At 44.9% G+C, this 18,036-nt stretch overlaps 1 protein-coding gene and 1 pseudogene across 1 annotated transcript; both read right to left on the bottom strand.

The window, feature by feature from the left end:
- Nucleotides 1-1,342: 1,342 nt before the first annotated feature.
- On the bottom strand, nucleotides 1,343-10,518 carry LOC129526980 (p53 apoptosis effector related to PMP-22-like; annotated as a pseudogene).
- Nucleotides 10,519-11,398: 880 nt separating this feature from the next.
- NGRN (neugrin, neurite outgrowth associated) lies at nucleotides 11,399-17,992 on the bottom strand. Its single transcript, XM_004056758.5, has 3 exons — nucleotides 17,773-17,992; nucleotides 17,251-17,361; nucleotides 11,399-12,422 (listed from the first exon to the last, which is right to left on the bottom strand). Exons 1-3 carry the CDS (start codon nucleotides 17,934-17,936, stop codon nucleotides 11,822-11,824), a joined length of 876 nt encoding a protein of 291 aa, XP_004056806.1. The 5' UTR covers nucleotides 17,937-17,992; the 3' UTR covers nucleotides 11,399-11,821.
- Nucleotides 17,993-18,036: the final 44 nt, after the last annotated feature.

The following is an 18,036-nucleotide window of genomic DNA, read 5'->3' as shown; positions in this document are numbered from 1 at the left end:
CAGCCGGATTACTTCAACTCGGGAATTTGAGACCAGACTGGGCAACACGGCAAAACCCCATCTCTACTAAGAATACAAAAAATTAGCTGGGCATGGTGGCACATGCCTGTAGTCCCAGCTACTTAGGAGGTTGAGGTGAGAGGCTTGCTTGAGCCCAGGAAGTTGAGGCTGCAGTCAGTTGAGATCACCATGCCACTGCACTCCAGCCTGGGCAACAGAGAGAGACCCTGTCTCAAAAAAAAAAAAAAAAAAAGTTTAAAGTAGAAGCATCTCTATGCGTGACTGAAGTCATGCTTTCCATATATTTTTTTCCAACTTGCCTTTTTTCTCTCTAAAACACTGTATCTTAAGCTTTTCCCTGTTATCAAGTACTCATAAGCGTTATCTGAATGGTTGTATCAGAATCCATTATCTGGACTCATTGTCATTTATCCATCTGCAGTTGCTGGAGATACTGCCCTTTCTGCCACACTCAGTCACCCTTCTGACCTTGCTCTGTGTCCAGTTATCTACTAATACACATACTGGTCATTTAGGACTTATAATTAAGAATAAATAGTTATCATAGTTCCTAACACTTCAAAAAGAATGTAGCTTCCTAAAAACAGAATGGCTTGGTGGTTATGACAATTTTAAGGCAAAACAGACAAATCGATATTTAAGTTAACGTTCTGCTTTCTTCTTGTATCTATTTTTCACTTCTCTGTGATTTTGATGGGTAAAGTTTCATTTGGAAGGATTTTTATTTCAAAATAGAAATAGCATATGCCATGATAATGGGAACTCTGAAAGGTTCAGCTTTCTAGTCATTAGTTTCCTAAGATTGTCACAAAAGCTACTGACAGTCGATCATGATTGGCCTGTAGGGAAAGTGAGTTAATATTATGTACAACTTAAGCACTTTACTTTCTATCAGATATGGAAAAATAGGTGGTGTGTTTGGAAAAGTATTGGGCTAGGAGTTAGGAAGCTTGACTGTTAGTCCCAACCCTCCTTCTTCAGCTGAGCACCCCTAGGCAATAACTCAGCAGCTATTTCTTAAATACCTACTGAGTTTCAGGCTTTGCTGTTGGGCTGGGAATCTAGACATAGATATTGCTTTCATGATTCTCCAAGTCTCCCCTCCTCACCCCAGCTCACAGTGAGCTTTCTTATGCATTGTGTAAATTTCTCTCCTAACAGGCCCAACTCTCTCTCCAACCTGCTTCCCAGGGCAGTTGTGAGGATCAAATGAGAGAGAATATGGATGAAAGCAAATTGTAAATGATTTTAAAATGCAATAAAAATATGACCCATGGAAAATTATTTAAAGATCCTTAGAATTTTAAACAGCACATTAACCTGAGTTCTCTATGATTTTTATTTTAAATAGATATGAAAGTTTTACAATGGACCACAGATATGGTTGAAAATCTTGGCTTGATTATTCTCCGAGAAAATGATACAGTGGTTTGTGTGATGAATTTTCTAAAATTGCCAGCCAAAAAAAAAAACAAAACCTTTTTTGAGTTGAGTCAAAGGAACGTTGACTGTGTAATGGAGAAATGTTTTGTGTTCACTAACAGCCTGCCTTTGATTCCAGCTGCAGCATATCATGAGTGATGAGATCTGTGTGCAGGTGACTGACCTTTACCTGGCAGAAAATAATAATGGGGCCACCAGAGGCCAGCCAAACACTCAGAACTCAAGGAGCCTCCTGGAGTCAACGTATCAGCGGAAAGCTGGGCAGCTAATGTCAAATGAGAAATGCTTTAACGTGAGACTTGCTCATATAGTCAAAGACCTTGCTGGTGACAATGTAAGTTGTTAAAATTCTCTGAACCAGAAGTTAAAGCAAGGGTACTTTGACCCCATGATTCTACTTCTGAATTTTTTTTTTTTTTTTTTTTTTTTTGAGGCAGAGTCTCACTCTGTCGCCCAGGCTGGAATGCAGTGGCACGATTTTGGCTCTGCCTCCCGGGTTCAAGCGATTCTCCTGCCTCAGCCTCCTGAGTACCTGGGATTACAGGCACCTGCCACCATGCCTGGGTAATTTTTTGTATTTTTAGTAGAGACAGGGTTTCACCGTGTTAGCCAGGATGGTCTCAATCTCCTGACCTCGTGATCTGCCCACCTCGGCCTCCCAAAGTGCTGGGATTACAGGCATGAGCCACCATGCCCAGCCCTCCTGGAACTTTTTAGAGTTCCTAATGAGTTCACCAGAGAAACACAAAGTGGAAGTAACTATCTTCCTGGACAATCTATACTTTGTTTCTTTTTTGGCGTTAAAAACAAACAAAAAGAAAACTAGTTATATATGATTTTTACAGTTGTGTATTCTTCTTTTTCTCTGAACATTTTTCATAGTATGCTTTGTAAATATTATTGTTAGAAAAATGTTGGTACATGAAATCCATGGTCATGGTCATGGTCATTACAGAAAAGAAAACGTAGGCCTGGCACACATAGGTCACACTTGTAATCCCAGCACTCTGGGAGGCCAAGGTGGGCGGATCGCTTGAGACCAGCTTGGGCAACATGGCAAAACCCCATCTTTGCAAAAAATACAAGAATGCAAAAATTAGCCAGGTGTGGTGGCTTGCGCCTGTAGTCCCAGCTACTCAGGAGACTGAGGTGGGAGGATGGCTTAAGCCTGGGAGGTCAAGGTTGCAGTGAGCCCTGATCGCATCACTGCACTCCAGCCTGGGTGACAGAGCAAGACCCTATCTCAAAAAAATAAAAGAAAAAAAAATGCAGATAACCAAAAAACATCACCTTAAAATTCTTTCCTGAAATTACCATTGATGACATTTCTAGACTTTTTTTCTATGCTTGAGTGTATATTTTGAAAGAGTTTATACTGGACAAATGGTCTTTTAACTTTTTTTTGTCTTGACACATGGTCAGGCTCTGTTGCCCAGGCTAGAGTGCAGTGATGTGGTCTTAGCTCACTGCAACCTCTGACTCCTGGGTTCATGCGATCATCATGCCTCAGCCACCTTGGTAGCTGGAATTACAGGCATGTGCCACCATACTGGCTAATTTTTGTATTTTTAGTAGAGATGTGTCTCAGATCCCAGGGTCCAGGTCCTGCCCACGCTGAAGTCTGAGGGGAGTGGGTGGGTAAGCAGAAAGAATATTCCGGGGGGGCTGTAGGCAGGTGAAAGATAGTTTTATTCAGCAGCAGCTCTCATTAACAGCTTTCTTACACTAGCTCTCTTATCAGCAGCTTACTCTTAACACTATTAGCCCTGTTTCAGCTGCTTGAGCCAGCTGCCCCCACACACAGCTGTGCAGCCGACTCTCCCTTGCCTTCAGGTTAAGCAGCTTAACTCTTTCTCTCTGGGCACGAGCAAGCCCAGCTGTGTCCTGGCTCCCTCCTGTTGGTCTGCAAGATGGACAGCTTTGGCTTTCTCTTCCTCTGGGTGCCAGCACGCCTGCCATGTCAACCCATGTGTGGCTAGTCATGTGTACTACAATGACTTTCCTAAAAAAAACAACTGGCTGGGCATGGTGGCTAATGCCTGTAATCCCAGCACTTTGAGAGGCCAAGGTGGGTGGATCACGAGGTCAGGAGTTCGAAACCAGCCTGGCCAACATGGTGAAACCCCATCTCTACTAAAAATACAAAGATTAGCCAGGTGTGGTGGCACGTGCCTGTAGTCCTAGCTACTTGGGAGGTTGAGGCAGAATAATTGCTTGAACTTGGGAGGCGGAGGTTTCAGTGAGCCAAGACCGTGCCATTGTACTCCAGCCTGGGCAACAGAGTTAGACTCTGTCTCAAAAAGAACAAACAAAAAAAAAGAACTCTGCCATTTCAATTGTACTCATTTAACCCTTTTAAAAAATGTATTATAATTAGATATGTACCAAGGTTTAGTGTACCCTTGAAAAATACTGGCTTGAGATTTTGGCCCAAATCTGTCCCTATCTGCCAGAACTCCTTCTAAATACAGATCTGATAATGTTGTTTCCCTCTTTTATTAATGACCAAAGCCAGCAGTTATTGAGAAATAAGTGGCAGTAATTGTACGAAGCATTTTACATGCATTCTCTCATTGAAACCCCACAACAATCCTGTGATTATCACTCCTATTTTACAGATGAAGAAACTGAGGCTGGGTGAACTCAGCCCCATGGCTAATAAGTGACAGGGCCTGAATCCAAACCTGCAGAGTCTGTCTCCAAAGCCTGAGCTTAACCTTGAAGCAATCTGCTTCCTTCATGGGCACCAGGTATGGAATAAATTCCTAACTCCTTGGGAAGGCATTCAAGGCTTTTCCCAGTCTGGTCCCAACTATTTTTTGGAAACTCTCCTCTTCCCTTCCTCCCACCACTGTGCAGTCCACACCATTCAGTTCCCAACACACAGTGTCCCTCTACTCTTCAATACCTTCGTTCATGCTCTTCCCTCAGGTACTGTCTCTTGTTCCACATGCCCTATCAAACTTTTTTTTTCTTTTGAGGCAGGGTCTTGCTCTGTCACTCCGGCTGGAGTGCAGTGGCACAGTCATGGCTCATTGCAGCCTCAACCCCCTGGCCTCAAGTGATCCTCCCACCTCAGCCTCCCGAGCAGCTGGGACCACAGGCAAGGGCCACCATGCTGGGCTAATTTTTTTTTTTTTTTTTTAAGATGCAGTCTCGCTCTGTCACCCAGGCTGGAGTGCAGTGGCGCGATCTCCGCTCACTGCAAGCTCCGCCTCCTGGGTTCATGCCATTCCCCTGCATTGGCCTCCCGAGTAACTGGGACCACAGGCGCCCACCACCATGCCCGGCTAATTTTTTGTATTTTTAGTACAGACAGGGTTTCACCGTGTTAGCCAGGATGGTCTCGATCTGACCTCGTGATCTGCCCGCCTCAGCCTCCCAAAATGCTGGGATTACAGGCATGAGGCACCGCGCCCAGCCTAATTTTTTTTTTTTTTTTAGGAGACGGGGTCTCACTATGCTGCCCAGGCTGGCCTCAAACTTCTAGCCTCAAGTGATCCTCTCACCTTGGCCTCCCAAAGTGCTGGGATGACAGGCGTGAGCCACTACACCTGGCCACCTGTCAGACTTTCTACACAGCATCTTCAAGGCTCTGTTCAAATGTCACCTCCTGGCAGGGTACAGTGGCTCACGCCTGTCATCCCGGCACTTTGGGAGGCCAAGGTGGGCAGATCACTTGAGGTGAGGAGTCCAAGACCAGCCTGGCCAACATGGTGAAGCCCCATCTCTACTAAAAATACAAAAAATTAGCTGGGCGTGGTGGCAGGTGCCTTTAATCTCAGCTACTTGGGAGGCTGAGGCAGGATAATCGCTTGAACCCAGGAGGCGGAGGTTGCAGTGAGCCAAGATCATGCCACTGCACTCCAGCCTGGGTGACAGAGCGAGACTGTGTCTCAAAAAAAAAAAAAAAAAAAAAAAAAGTATCTATTCTTTGACTCACCAATTCTAATTCTGGGAATTCTAAGGAAATGATAAAATTATATGTCAATAAACAAGACAAAAAAGATTCACTAAAAGAGGTTTATCACAACAGTGGTGAAAATTTAGAAATGACCCAAATGTCCCAGAACAAAAGAATAATTATATAGCTCACTGCAGCCTTGAACTCCTGTGCTCAAGGGATTCTCCTGCCTCAGCCTCCTAAGTAGCTGGGACTACAGGCAACTGCTATTTTTATACGTAAAGAATGGTCAGATATATGGTTCAATCTAATATTTGACTTCATACAACAAAATAATATTGTATTCCATAAAACAAAATATGAGGTGGTTATTTTAACTGATGTAAAGATATTTATTGTCAAAATATATTCACCATACATGTAAGAAAGAATGTACACCTGAGTGTACAGTATAATCCCAACATTACTTTCATTATTATTTTTATTTTTTGAGGCAGAGTCTCTGTCACCCAGGCCGGAGTGCAGTGGTGTGGTCTCGGCTCACTGAAACCTCTGCCTCTCAGGTTCAGGTGATTCTCCTGCCTCAGCCTCCCGGGTAGCTGGGATTACAGGCCTGTGCAACCATACCTGGCTAATTCTTTTTTTTTTTTTCAAGTTTAGAATTCCTGGTTTATTGGGAAAACTTCATAATGAAAACTTCAATTGCCCTTTTCCACGACTTACAAAATAATAATGTGATATTTAAAATGAATTGTTTTTCATTATGTAAGTAGAAATGATAAAAAATAGTAATAACCCATTTGATGCATCATATATATGCTATTCAGGGAAACTCAAATCCCTGAATTCTCCTGTGGCATGTTTTACATCAGACATTTTAAATCTGTTTACCAAGAAAGACCAGGATTTTAACTATATGTAGGTTTCTACTTACAGTTGCAATCTATCAGAAGCCTGTCTATATGATTAGAGCCCAGATACATCTGAAGTTTAGAAAAGCAAGCCATTTTTCTCCTTAGGCTGTTTTAGTGGCACTTTTGTGACAGGAATGGCTCTCCTAATCCTTTAGTACACAACTTAACCAGATCTATCAGTCATGATAAATTAGACTGATATATCTAATCTATCAGTCCATCTTTCAATCCAGTTACTCTGGTTCTGAACCTATAAACACAAAACACTACAGATTTATTAATATAGCATTTTCCAACACCCTAACCCTATAAAGAACTTTAAAAGAGAAAATTTCATCTAAATATTTCACACCCAAGAAAGCCTTACTAACCACGGCAACAGGTTTGGACCACAAAACAATACTTTCTTAGATAATATATACAGTCAACATGAAGCTTAGCAAGAATGAATTATTCAGGGCTGGGCACAGTGGCTCACGCCTGTAATCCCAGCACTTTGGGAGGCTGAGGTGGGCGGATCACGAGGTCAGGAGATCGAGACCATCATGGCTAACACGGTAAAACCCTGTCTCTATTAAAAATACAAAAAATTAGCCGGGTGTGGTGGTGGACGCCTGTAGTCCCAGCTACTTGGGAGGCTGAGGCGGGAGGATAGCGTGAACCCGAGAGGCAGAGTTTGCAGTGAGCCGAGATCACGCCACCGCACTCCAGCCTGGGAGACAGAGTGAGACTCCGTCTCAAAAAAAAAAAAAAGAATTATTCAGGATATTAATGAGAAATTCTCACAAACAATATGCATTTAGGAAACTATTTTGCTTCCTTAAATAGTTTGAAGGCTTGAAAAAAAAAGTTTTTGGCATTTCTTTTAGAATGTTTGGTCATTGACAATTTTTGTTTTGAGACAGTCTTGCTCTGTTGACCAAGCTGGAGTGCAATGGCACAATCTCGGTTCACTGCAAGCTCCACCTCTCTGGTTCAAGCGATTCTCCTGCCTCAGCCTCCCCAGTAGCTGGGACTACAGGCATGTGCCACCACGCCTGGCTAATTTTTGTATTTTCAGTAGAGACGGCGTTTCACCATGTTTGCCAGGCTGGTCTTGAACTTGTGACCTCAGGTGATTGGCCTGCCTCGGCCTCCCAAAGTGCTGAGATTACAAGCGTGAGCCACCACACCCGGCCAGTCATTGACAATTTTTACCATTACCTTCCTCTTCTCCTTAGCCCTTAACAGACCAAGTCCATTCTATTTGGAAATAACAAGAACTTGATCCAATTATTAAATCTTGGAAACCATCTCATTTTTACCTTATAAAGTGTTAAGTTTCATGTTCATATTCTCTTACAAACATAGCATAAATGTTATGGGTAGATATAAGGAAATATTGGCATAGTATAGGTAATTAGTGAAAAGACACAACTTCACAAAACATAATAAAAGATGAACATGAAACTATAACACTACTTTAAAAATATTTTCTCCCAAATTATTTTAGCATTTTTGACCAGTTTGAGAATATGAACACTGCCAAAAAATAAGTTCGAAGTAGCCTAGAGAAACAGTTTCTTCTTCTGGAGTCCATCTTGGCAGTGGCGATTTTCTCCCACACTCATTCCCAAGTTAGGCGGATGTGTAGAAGTACCTGGGCTTGGTATTGCCCAGGAGGTCATCTTCGTAGCTGGGGAGGCAGCAGCAGAAGAAAGCACAGCCAATGAGGATAATCATGGCTGCCCACCCAAAGCCGTAGGCCCAGTTATAGATGGAAGTGACAGCGGGGCTTGGCATGAAGGTTGAAGGTTGAGTGTACTTCACGGGGTAAATTACCAGGGAGATGATCTGGAACACAGCAGCCAAGGCAAGGAGACCTCCAATCACTCTTAGGAAGACATGTATCTGGGGTACACACAGGACGAAGAAGAAGGAGAGGATGAAACAGATCACCAGGATGCTGACGCCCCAGAAAAGCATGGCAGCCGCTGCTAGACCCCACGCGTACTCCATGAGGCTGTGGCAGCCTTCCTCTCAGGACCCGCTGCCGCCGCCCGCCGCCGCCCTTGTGGAAGGAAACATCTCCACCACAGCGAGGACGTCTGGACGTGGTCGCTCGACTGCAGCCAGCCGCGGCCGGCCAGCGCGATGATGTCGAAGGCGATGGCGCTGAGTAGGAGCAGGGTCAGGATCCAGCGGCAGCGCTCGCAGGCCAGGCCGCAGCGGATCATGTCGACCGGCGGTATGGGGTCGAGAGGAGCCGAGCGGAGCGGGGCGGAGGAGCGCGCGGGCCCGGGCGGCGGCTGGGAGTCGCTAATTCTCGTATTTTTAGTAGAGACGGGGTTTCACCATGTTCACTAGGCTAGTCTCGAAATCCTGGCCTCAAGTGATCCACCCGCCTCGGCCTCCCAAACTGCTGGGACTACAGGCGTGAGCCACCGCGCCTGGCACAGTATTATTCTTTCGTGCTTGTCTTAAAGTTGTACATATGCTTAGAAAAATGTTGGTAGGATAGTAACTCTTCACTGGTGGGATCAGGGATGACTTTTGTTTTCATTTTGCTTGTCTTTTTCTTTAATGAGTATATATTACTTGTGTAATAGATGAAGTAAAGCAGGAAGAAGGGTAGACATGGTATTTGAGATAGAGCATTGGAGGTGTTTGTTTGTTTGAGATGGAGTCTCACTGTCACCCAAGGTGAAGTGCAGTGGCACAATCTCGGCTCACTGCAACCTCTGCCTCCCGGGTTCAAGCAATTCTCCTGCCTCAGCCTTCCCAGTAGCTGGGATTACAGGCATCTGCCACCACACCCAGATAATTTTTGTATTTTTAGTAGAGATGGGGTTTTGCCATGTTGGCCAGGCTGGTCTGAAACTCCTGACCTCAGGTGATCCGCCTGCCTCACATTGTAATCTCAGCATTTTGGGAGGCCGAAGCAGGCAGATCACCTGAGCACAGGAGTTCGAGACCAGCCTGCCAAGATAGTGAAATCCTATCTCTACTAAAAATAAAAAATTAGCTGGGTGTGGTGGTGCATGCCTGTAGTCCCAGCTACTCGGGAGGCTAAGGAATGAGAATAGTTTGAACCCAGGAGGCAGAGATTGCAGTGAGCTGAGATTGAGCCACTGCACTCCAGCATGGATGACAGAGCAAGACCCTGTCTCAAAAGAAATAAAGGTCAGGCGTGTTGGCTCACGCCTATAATCCCAGCACTTTGGGAGGCCAAGGCAGGTAGATAACTTGAGGTCAGGAGTTTGAGACCAGCTTGGCCAACATGGTGAAACCCTGTCTCTACTAAAAATATAAAAAAAATTAGCTGGGCATGGTGGTGCCCGCCTGTAGTTCCAGCTACTCGGGAGGCTGAAGAATGAGAATCGCTTGAACCTGGGAGGCAGAGGTTGCAGTGAGGCAAGATTGAGCCACTGTACTCCAGTGTGGACGACAAGAGTGAGACCCTGTCTCAAAAGAAAAATAAAGGCCAGGCGTGGTGGCTCACACCTGTAATCCTAGCACTTTAGGAGGCCGAGACAGGCAGATCACTTGAGGTCGGGAGTTTGAGACGAGCCTGGCCAACATGGTGAAACCCCATCTCTACTAAAAACACAAAAATTAGCTGGGCACGGTGGCAGACACCTGTAATCCCAGCTACTAGGGAGGTTGAGGCAGGAGAATCAGTTGAACCTGGGAGGCGGAGGTTGCAGTGAGCTGAGATTGTGCCACTGTACTCCAGCCTGGGCGACAGAGCAGGAGTCTGTGTCAAAAATAAATTAAAAAACAAAGTTTTAAGAACAGCCTTTAGGTTTCTATAGCCCACTGCGAAAAGGGTATGGCATGATCAGATATTTGCAGGAGTTAGAAATGCAAATTTAAACAATCAAACAGCATCTAACACATCTTTAACAATTAAATACCATAAATATAACAAAACCATAAAAATATTGATAAGCTTCTACTATGAACTACATGATAGTGACAGGGCAGTGACAGCAAAGGTCCTATCTGCCCACTGTTGTATTACGAGCATCTGGACCGTAGAATTTTGCTTGGCATGTGATAGGGCTTTGTCATTTATACTGAGAACAGATCCTCAAGTTATCAATAATAATTGATAAAAGCAACAGTAATCAGTATTTTAATTGCTGTAATTGGACATTTGAAATAGCAGTAAGATTCTACAGAGTGGCAATGACTGAGTTGGAATGTAGGTGTTTCCATTAATGTCCTACATATATTTAAATTTGGAGTAGCCATTTTTACTGGTAAATTGTGAAAGCAGGACATGGTTCTCCAAGGTTCACAGGTAAACCATCCCACCAGAGCACTAATGAGCAGACTGCTACACTTTACTTTATTTTGCTTGTAAGGAAAACAAATTGACTAAGCTGTCCCCGAATTTCTGGTTATAACAGATTATTTCTAAAACAAGCAGTAAATTAACAAAATTATGGCAGACAGTGCCATATTCCCGGAATTCCAGAAGCCCTGGATTAATGATGAGACCCGAGTTAAGTCCCAGCACTGCCACTTATTGGCAGCCATCTTAAAGTCTATTTCCTTATTTGTAAAAGGGACCTCGTAATCTGGGATTGCCTACATCATGGCGCCATTGTAAAAATCTGGTTAAGTAAACTGTATAATGAGACATAATTGAAGATTGATTTTGTTTAGAGATGGGGGTCTCACTGTTACCCCAGGCTGGAGTGCAGTGGTGCAATCATAGCTCACTGCAGCCTCAACCTCCGAGGCTCAAGCGATTCTCCCACCTCGGCCTCCCAAGTAACTGGGACTGTAGGCACATTCTGCCATGCCCAGCTCTTAATATAAACTTTAAAATGTGGCTGGAGATTATAAGGGCCCTAAAGCCTTTGCCTGCTTTGTATTTTCTGCCAACCCCTCATTTCCCAATCTCTGCCAGAACCCCAGCAACTAAGAGAAAGGCATCCAGTTTTCAGTTGTCAGAATCCCTCACTAAGCAGGATGCTCTGCACAGAGCCCTTTGCTGGGAAATTCCTCTGGTTCCATCTCTCTCCCAATGTTTACTGACCAGGGATCCTTCCTTTCTGCCTTTGTCCTTCCCTCTCTCCAAGGTTCACAGGTAAACCATCCCACCCCAGAGAGCACCAAAAAAGCAGACTGCTACATTTTACTTTATTTTGTTGTAAGGAAAACCAATTGACTAAGTTGTCCCCAAAATGTTAGTGTTCACTGATCAAGAAGGAAATGAGGTCAGAAGGCAAACTTTTCACTTCCTCTCAAACATAAATTGCAAGTATCACAGAAAATTGTAACAACACATGCAACACGGGATGGTTTTCAACACACAGAGAGCCTAAGCAAGAAGAGTGAGTACTGAAGGTCTACAGAGGTCAGACTGGGAGCACTACTACAGGAAGTTTGAATCTATCCACGCAGCTCTTTCCTCCCACAGTCCAGGCTCAACACTTCTTCCTATTCCAAGGTGGCTTATCCATATGCAGAAATCCAGGCTGTTCCATATACATTAATACTTGCCCAGCTGTGTTTCACGAGGCATCTCCACAAGCCAAGCCCCGACTCAAATTCTGTACAGGAAGTTCCCATTGCTGTCAAAGAACTCTCGGCCCCTCTGCACTACTTTGCTGCTGAAGTTACCTGGCTCCTCTGCCTTCAACTCCTCCAGCTTCTGACCACTTGGCAACGCACCACTGCCAGTTCTTCTGGGGCTCTCAGAATCACTGGAGTACTTCTGCAGCTCTCTTGGATGACCTAGGGGTGCAGCAACAGGCACAAAGCTCTCCTCCAGGTCCTGGATTTCTTTATTTCTTCCCTTCCATCTCCTTGGTGTATTTGTCCTGTGAGTGTCTGACTCTATCACTTTCAAAGCTGTGCTGTGATTTGGGTCTTTGGATGAGGCTTCATGCCCTGGCATAAGCAAAGAGCCTGATACAGAGTGGCCTGCAGGGAGCAGCTTTGAGGTATTTCCAGAGCCCCGGAGGTGCTGCAGCGAGTGGGCAAGCCCAGCTTTCTTAATGACTTTTTGATCCTGCTTCAGCTTCTGCTCCAATGTGGGTAAAAACTTGCTTTTTAAAACTCTTCGGATCACATCAGTGCTGACATCAAAGCCTTCAGCCAACCTGGGAACTGACCAGGACTCTGGAAATTCCTCATGTAAATACCTACGGGAAGAAGGAGCAGGTTTGCAAGTTGTGAAGAAGTCTCCTATCAGAACATCTAACTCGCAATACCTATGATAAAGAAGAGGGGTTGAGGCCTGGCATGGTGGCTCACACCTGTAATCCCAGAACTCTGAGAGGCCGAGATAGGCGGATCACTTGAGCCCAGGAGTTCGAGACCAGCCTGGCCAACATGGTGAAACCCAATCTCTACTAAAAATACAAAAATTAGCTGGGCGTGGTAGCTCATGCCTGTAATCCCAGCTACTTCGGAGGCTCAGGCACAAGAATCACTTGAACCTGGGAGGTGAAGGCTGCGGTGAGCCGAGATTGCACCACTGCACTCCAGCCTGGGCAACAGAGTAAGACTCTCCCAAAAAAACAAATAAAGAGAGCTTGAAAAACCGCAAATGTAGTCCCTATCTTGTGCTAGCTAAATCTTGTGCTAGTCCCTATCTTGTGCTAGTTAAATGGCTGTGTTGCATTCCTGTGTGTCAACAGCAACACCTGACCACTGTCAGTCAGGTCACTTCATTTCACATCAACTCAGCTCCTCTCACTGACATCTAATACCACAATAGATCCTGGGGATGCAGGAGGACTGACCTTCCCGTTACATAGTTTGGGAGTGGGGACAGACACAATGAATGACATTATGGTAAAGGTTATAGCACAGGATGCAAAGACAGCACCCCAGGAGGGAGACCCAGATATAGGGAATAAGAACACTTATAGCCAGGCCCAGGAATTGCTTCATAAGTCCAAGCTAGAGTTGGTCTGAAAGGATGAAAGGAGTAATAAGCTGGCAGAAGGGAGGAGAGAAGGAGAAATGAAAGGTACTGATGATAAAGTGAAGAGCTCGTGAAATGTAAAGCGGCACATCACCTTTGTTGGGAATAACTCAACTGACAGTGAGGGTAAGAGGTAGATCACACTTAGGGGTCTGGAGTTTATCCCAAGGCAACAGCAAGTCAAGGAAAAATTTTAAGCAGTGGAATGCCACGGATAAATTTTCATTTTGAAGTTCAACCTACAGCCTGGCACAATGGCTCACTCCCAGCACTTTGAGAGTCTGAGGCAGGAGGATTGCTTGAGCCCAGGAGTTCGAGACCAGCCTGGGAAACAGGGAGATCCCATCTCTATTAAAAAAAGAAAAAAAGGAATTCAACCTAGTGGTAGTTTTTCAGTGACAAAAGTATAGGCAGAAAGATTGGTCAAGAGGCTTTTACAGTAATCCAGACAGTCTCAAGTGAGACAGTCAATGGAGCGTAGGAGGAAAGTGAGTTGAGAAATATTTTAGGAAAGTCAAATAGTACAACTTGGTACTAAGGGACTAAATATTGGGGGAAGAAGCATCAAGGCCAAGATGCAGGATTTGAGCTTGGGTAATTAGTAGGTTATAGGAAAAACAGGAACAGAATGAAGTCGTCAGGGAACAACGATGAATTCTATTTTGTACATGCTGAGTTTGAGGAAACTGTGATATCCAAAACAGAGATGTCTGGTACACAGTTGAATACATGCCTTTAGAGTTCAGGAAAAAAAACATGAACTGGAGATGACAGATTTGGAAGTCATAAGCCAACAGCAGGGGTGACTGAGTGGCTAGCATCAGGCAGGGAAATATGCAGAGTGAGCTAAAATGACAAGGACAGAACTCTAAGAAATAACAATATTTAAGATATAGGAGGTAGAAGAGGAGCCCAGGAAGGAAACTGAGAAAAGCAGCCCTAGAAACAAAGAAAAAAAGAAAAAAAGATCAGAAGGGAATGGTACCCTGGAGTCAAGGGAGAAGAGAATTTTAAGAAAGCAGTTCACCATGGCACATGTACACCTATGTAACAAACCTGCACATTCTGCACATGTACCCCAGAACTTAAAGTAAAATTAAAATAATAAAAATAAAAGAAGGCTGGGTATGGTGGTTCACGCCCGCCTGTAATCCCAGCACTTTGGGAGGCTGAGGCAGGCAGATCACTTGAGGTCAGGAGTTCAAGACCAGCCTGGCCAACATGCTGAAACCCAACCTCTACTAAAAATACAAAAAAAAAAAAAAAAAAAAAAAAAAAAAATTAGCCAGGCATAGTGGTGTGCACCTGTAATTCCATCTACTTGGAAGGCTGAGGCACGACAATCACTTGAACCCAGGAGGCAGAGGTTGCAGTGAGCCAAGATCATGCCACTGCACTCCAGCCTGGCAACAGAATGAGACTCCGTCTCAAAAAAAAAAAAAAAAAAAAAAAAAAAGAGAATCAGTGTCAATCAATAAATAAATAATGCGGGGGGTGGGAGAACGCAGTTTCAGCTGGGTGCAGTAGCTCACACCTGTAATCCTAACACCTTGGGAGGCCAAGGCAGGCAGATCGCTTGAGCTCAGAAACTGGAGACCAGGTTGGGCAACATGGCAAAATCCTGTCTTTATTTAAAATATATATATATTTTTTAATTTAAAAGGCAGTTTTTACAAGGGCAAATGCTGCTGAATTATTTAGGAAGCTAAGGACTACAAAGTGTCTTTTTGAGCCTATCACTGAGGAAGTCACTGATGGATTTAAGAAGAGCAGTTTTATTGCAGTGATACAAACAAACAAAGGGTAGGCACCCTGGGAACCAGCTGGGAACAAAAGAATGAGAGAGAGCTTTAGGTTGAGGACAGAGGTCCCTGAGCAATCTTACGCAGGGAGAAATATGACCTAAAGCATACAGAGAATTGGTCCCAGACAAGTGAAGGGCTCCCATTTCCTCTGAGATGGGAGTAGAGTATAAGTTTGAGAGTAGTGGGCAAAGAGGAAGACCAGGAAGCTGAAAGTTTTTACTTAATGGACTGTTTTTTTTTTTCTCTTAAAAGGACATTTATTGACCACAAAAAAGGGAGATAAGTAGGAAGGTGGAAGGTTTGAAAAACCTATTGTTGAAGACAGGAGATAGAGGCCGGCATGGTGGCTCATGCCTGTAATCCCAGCACTTTGGGAGGCTGAGGTGGGTGGATCACCTGAGATCAGGAGTTTGAGACCAGCCTGGCCAACATGGTGAAACTCTGTCTCTACTAAAAATACAAAAATTAGCCAGGTGTGGTGGTGCACGCCTGTAATCCCAGCTACTTGGGAGGCTGAGGTCCAAGAATCTCTTGAACCTGGAGGCAGAGGCTGCAGTGAGCTGAGATTTCCCCACTGCACTCTGGCCTGGGCGACAGAGTGAGACTGCCTCAAACAAAAAACAAACAAACAAACCAAAAAAAGAGGAGATAGACCTGACTGAGGACTCAGAAGGTGCTACAGGCTCACAAAATCTTGAGCAGCTCTACAGAATCCCCTTTATTTTAAATTTCAATTCCAGAGTCATTCTGATGGAAATGAAAAATAGTACATAATCTATGTAGGGCTACTTAGCAATATTTATCAAAATGCAAATGCATTTGTCTTTTGACCTGGCAACCTTACTTCTGGGAATGTATATAACAAATACTCCTGGCAGGTATGCAGAATGATACACATACATAGTTATTCACTGGGGCACTATTAGTGAGCAACAGAAATGGAAACAACCCAACTAAATGCCCACAATAAAAGACAGGTTAAATAATGCATTCTGGCCAGGCGTGGTGGCTCACACCTCTAATCCCAGCACTTTGGGAGGCCGAGATGGGAAGATCAGTTGAGGCCAGAAGTTTGAGACCAGCCTGGTCATCATAGTGAGACCCCCATCTCTGTCAAATAAATAAATAGGAGAAAAAATTGTTTAAATAAAAATTAAAAACCACTGTCATATACTGCCTCATATACTGCCTCAAGAAAATATAATAACACCATCTATAAAAAAGAACTGAGGGCCAGGCGCAGTGGCTCACTCAGGGCACAGAGCCTAGTTTTTGGTAGAGAAAAACTATTAAAAATAGTACAGCTGCACACAGTGGCTCATGTCTGTAATCCCAACACTTAAGGAGGCTGAGGTGGGATGATCGCTTGAGCCCGGGGAATTGGAGACTAGCATGGGCAACATGATGAGGCTATCTCTACAAAAAATAAACAAAATTAACCAAGCATGGTGGCATGCACCTGTAGTCCCAGCTACTTGGGAGGACGAAGTGGGAGGATGGCTTGGGCCCAGGAGGTAGAGGCTGCAGTGACCGGTGATCACATCATTGTACTCCAGCCTTGGCGACAGAGTGAGACCCCCATCTACCAAAAAAAAAAAAAAAAGTACCCACAGGAGAGTGGGTGGGACAAATAATTCTCAATGTGTATACCATGTTATACTGTTAGGTTGAGCCATATGTAATACTTCATCTACTCAAAACAAAAAAACTTAAAAACTCTTTTAAGCTTTCCTAAATTATAGATCCTGTCTTCAGAAAAATGCACCTAACTATGGAAGCACCAGCATCCCTGTACCTTAGGTTGGGAACGTCACGATCTACATTCAAGGGTTAAATGTTGTGATGTCTGCGATTTACTATTTAAAAATTTCAGTAAAAATGAACCAACCACGTCATAACGTTAAAAACTATTAAAACCAGGCGGGGCGCAGTGGCTCATGCCTCTAATCCCAGCACTCTGCGAGGCCGAGGCGGGAGAATCACTTGAGGTCTGGAGTTCGAGGCGATGGCGAAACCCCGTCTCTTTAAAAAACAAAACAAAACACTATTAAATCTAGATAATGACAGGTTTAGGGAAGTTCGTTATATTACTCTACTTTTCTGATAATAAATTTCAATGACAAAAAGTAAACGAAAATATAAAAGCAGTACCAAAAAAGCCAAACCCGTGTTCTGGGCTCCAGCATCCTTCACTTCTCGTCACAGCGGATACAAACAAGGTATCCTGAGTCTTACCGGATCTGCTCCATGGCTTCCCACGTCAGGGTCCTGGGCGGGGCACCAGGCGCCTCCATTTGCCTCCGAATTTTCTGGAATCGGATTGCTTGTTTCTGTCGTTTCAGGGTGCTGGGGGAAGAGAACCAATGGCAGAAGCCATGCGTGGAAGCAGAATGGATGTTTGAAGAGCCTCAGGCTAAATCATGGAGCGCCCAGCCCTCTTCTCTTTGATCGCAAGGGCAACCGGGCCATGTTGCCGGCTTAGAGCTGCTCTGTACACCCAGAAAGCTAACACCTAGAACAATAACTGCCTGTAAGCATGCCGAACTCTCTAAACTGATGATGAAATACGTCACTAATGAAGGGACCAGTGGTCCCAGGGGAGCTGAACACCTGACGCTGCGCCCCTAACAACGGGTAAGAAGAAACAAGGGCCGCTGCGCAAGCAGCGGCAAGACACCCGGCGCCAAGGGGGCGCGGCCTGGAGCGCCGGGGCACGAGGCCGTGCTTCAAGCTGAGGGCCCGGGGAGAAGCCGGTACCTCTCCACCTCCTGCAGCTCCCGTTCCTCCGGCTCCCAGTCGGAATCGGGGTCCGGCTCCCGGCCAATAGGGCCTGGGCCCGCCACCCCCCGGGTCGCGAACCCACAGCGAGTGACGGCGGCGCAAACGCGCCCGCCCAGCAAGAGACTCAGGGTAACCGCCATGTCGACGCAAACCAGCCTTCAGCAGTCGGCTACGAAACAGCAGCGGAAGTAGCCGGGTAAGACCGGAAGTGGAAGGGGCGGGCCGGATGCTGGGTAATAG

Source organism: Gorilla gorilla, chromosome 16 (assembly GCF_029281585.2).
Source record: "Gorilla gorilla gorilla isolate KB3781 chromosome 16, NHGRI_mGorGor1-v2.1_pri, whole genome shotgun sequence".
Lineage (NCBI taxonomy): Eukaryota > Metazoa > Chordata > Mammalia > Primates > Hominidae > Gorilla > Gorilla gorilla.
Note: the sequence above shows the minus strand (reverse complement) of the source record. Positions and strands in the feature narration are given on the sequence as shown.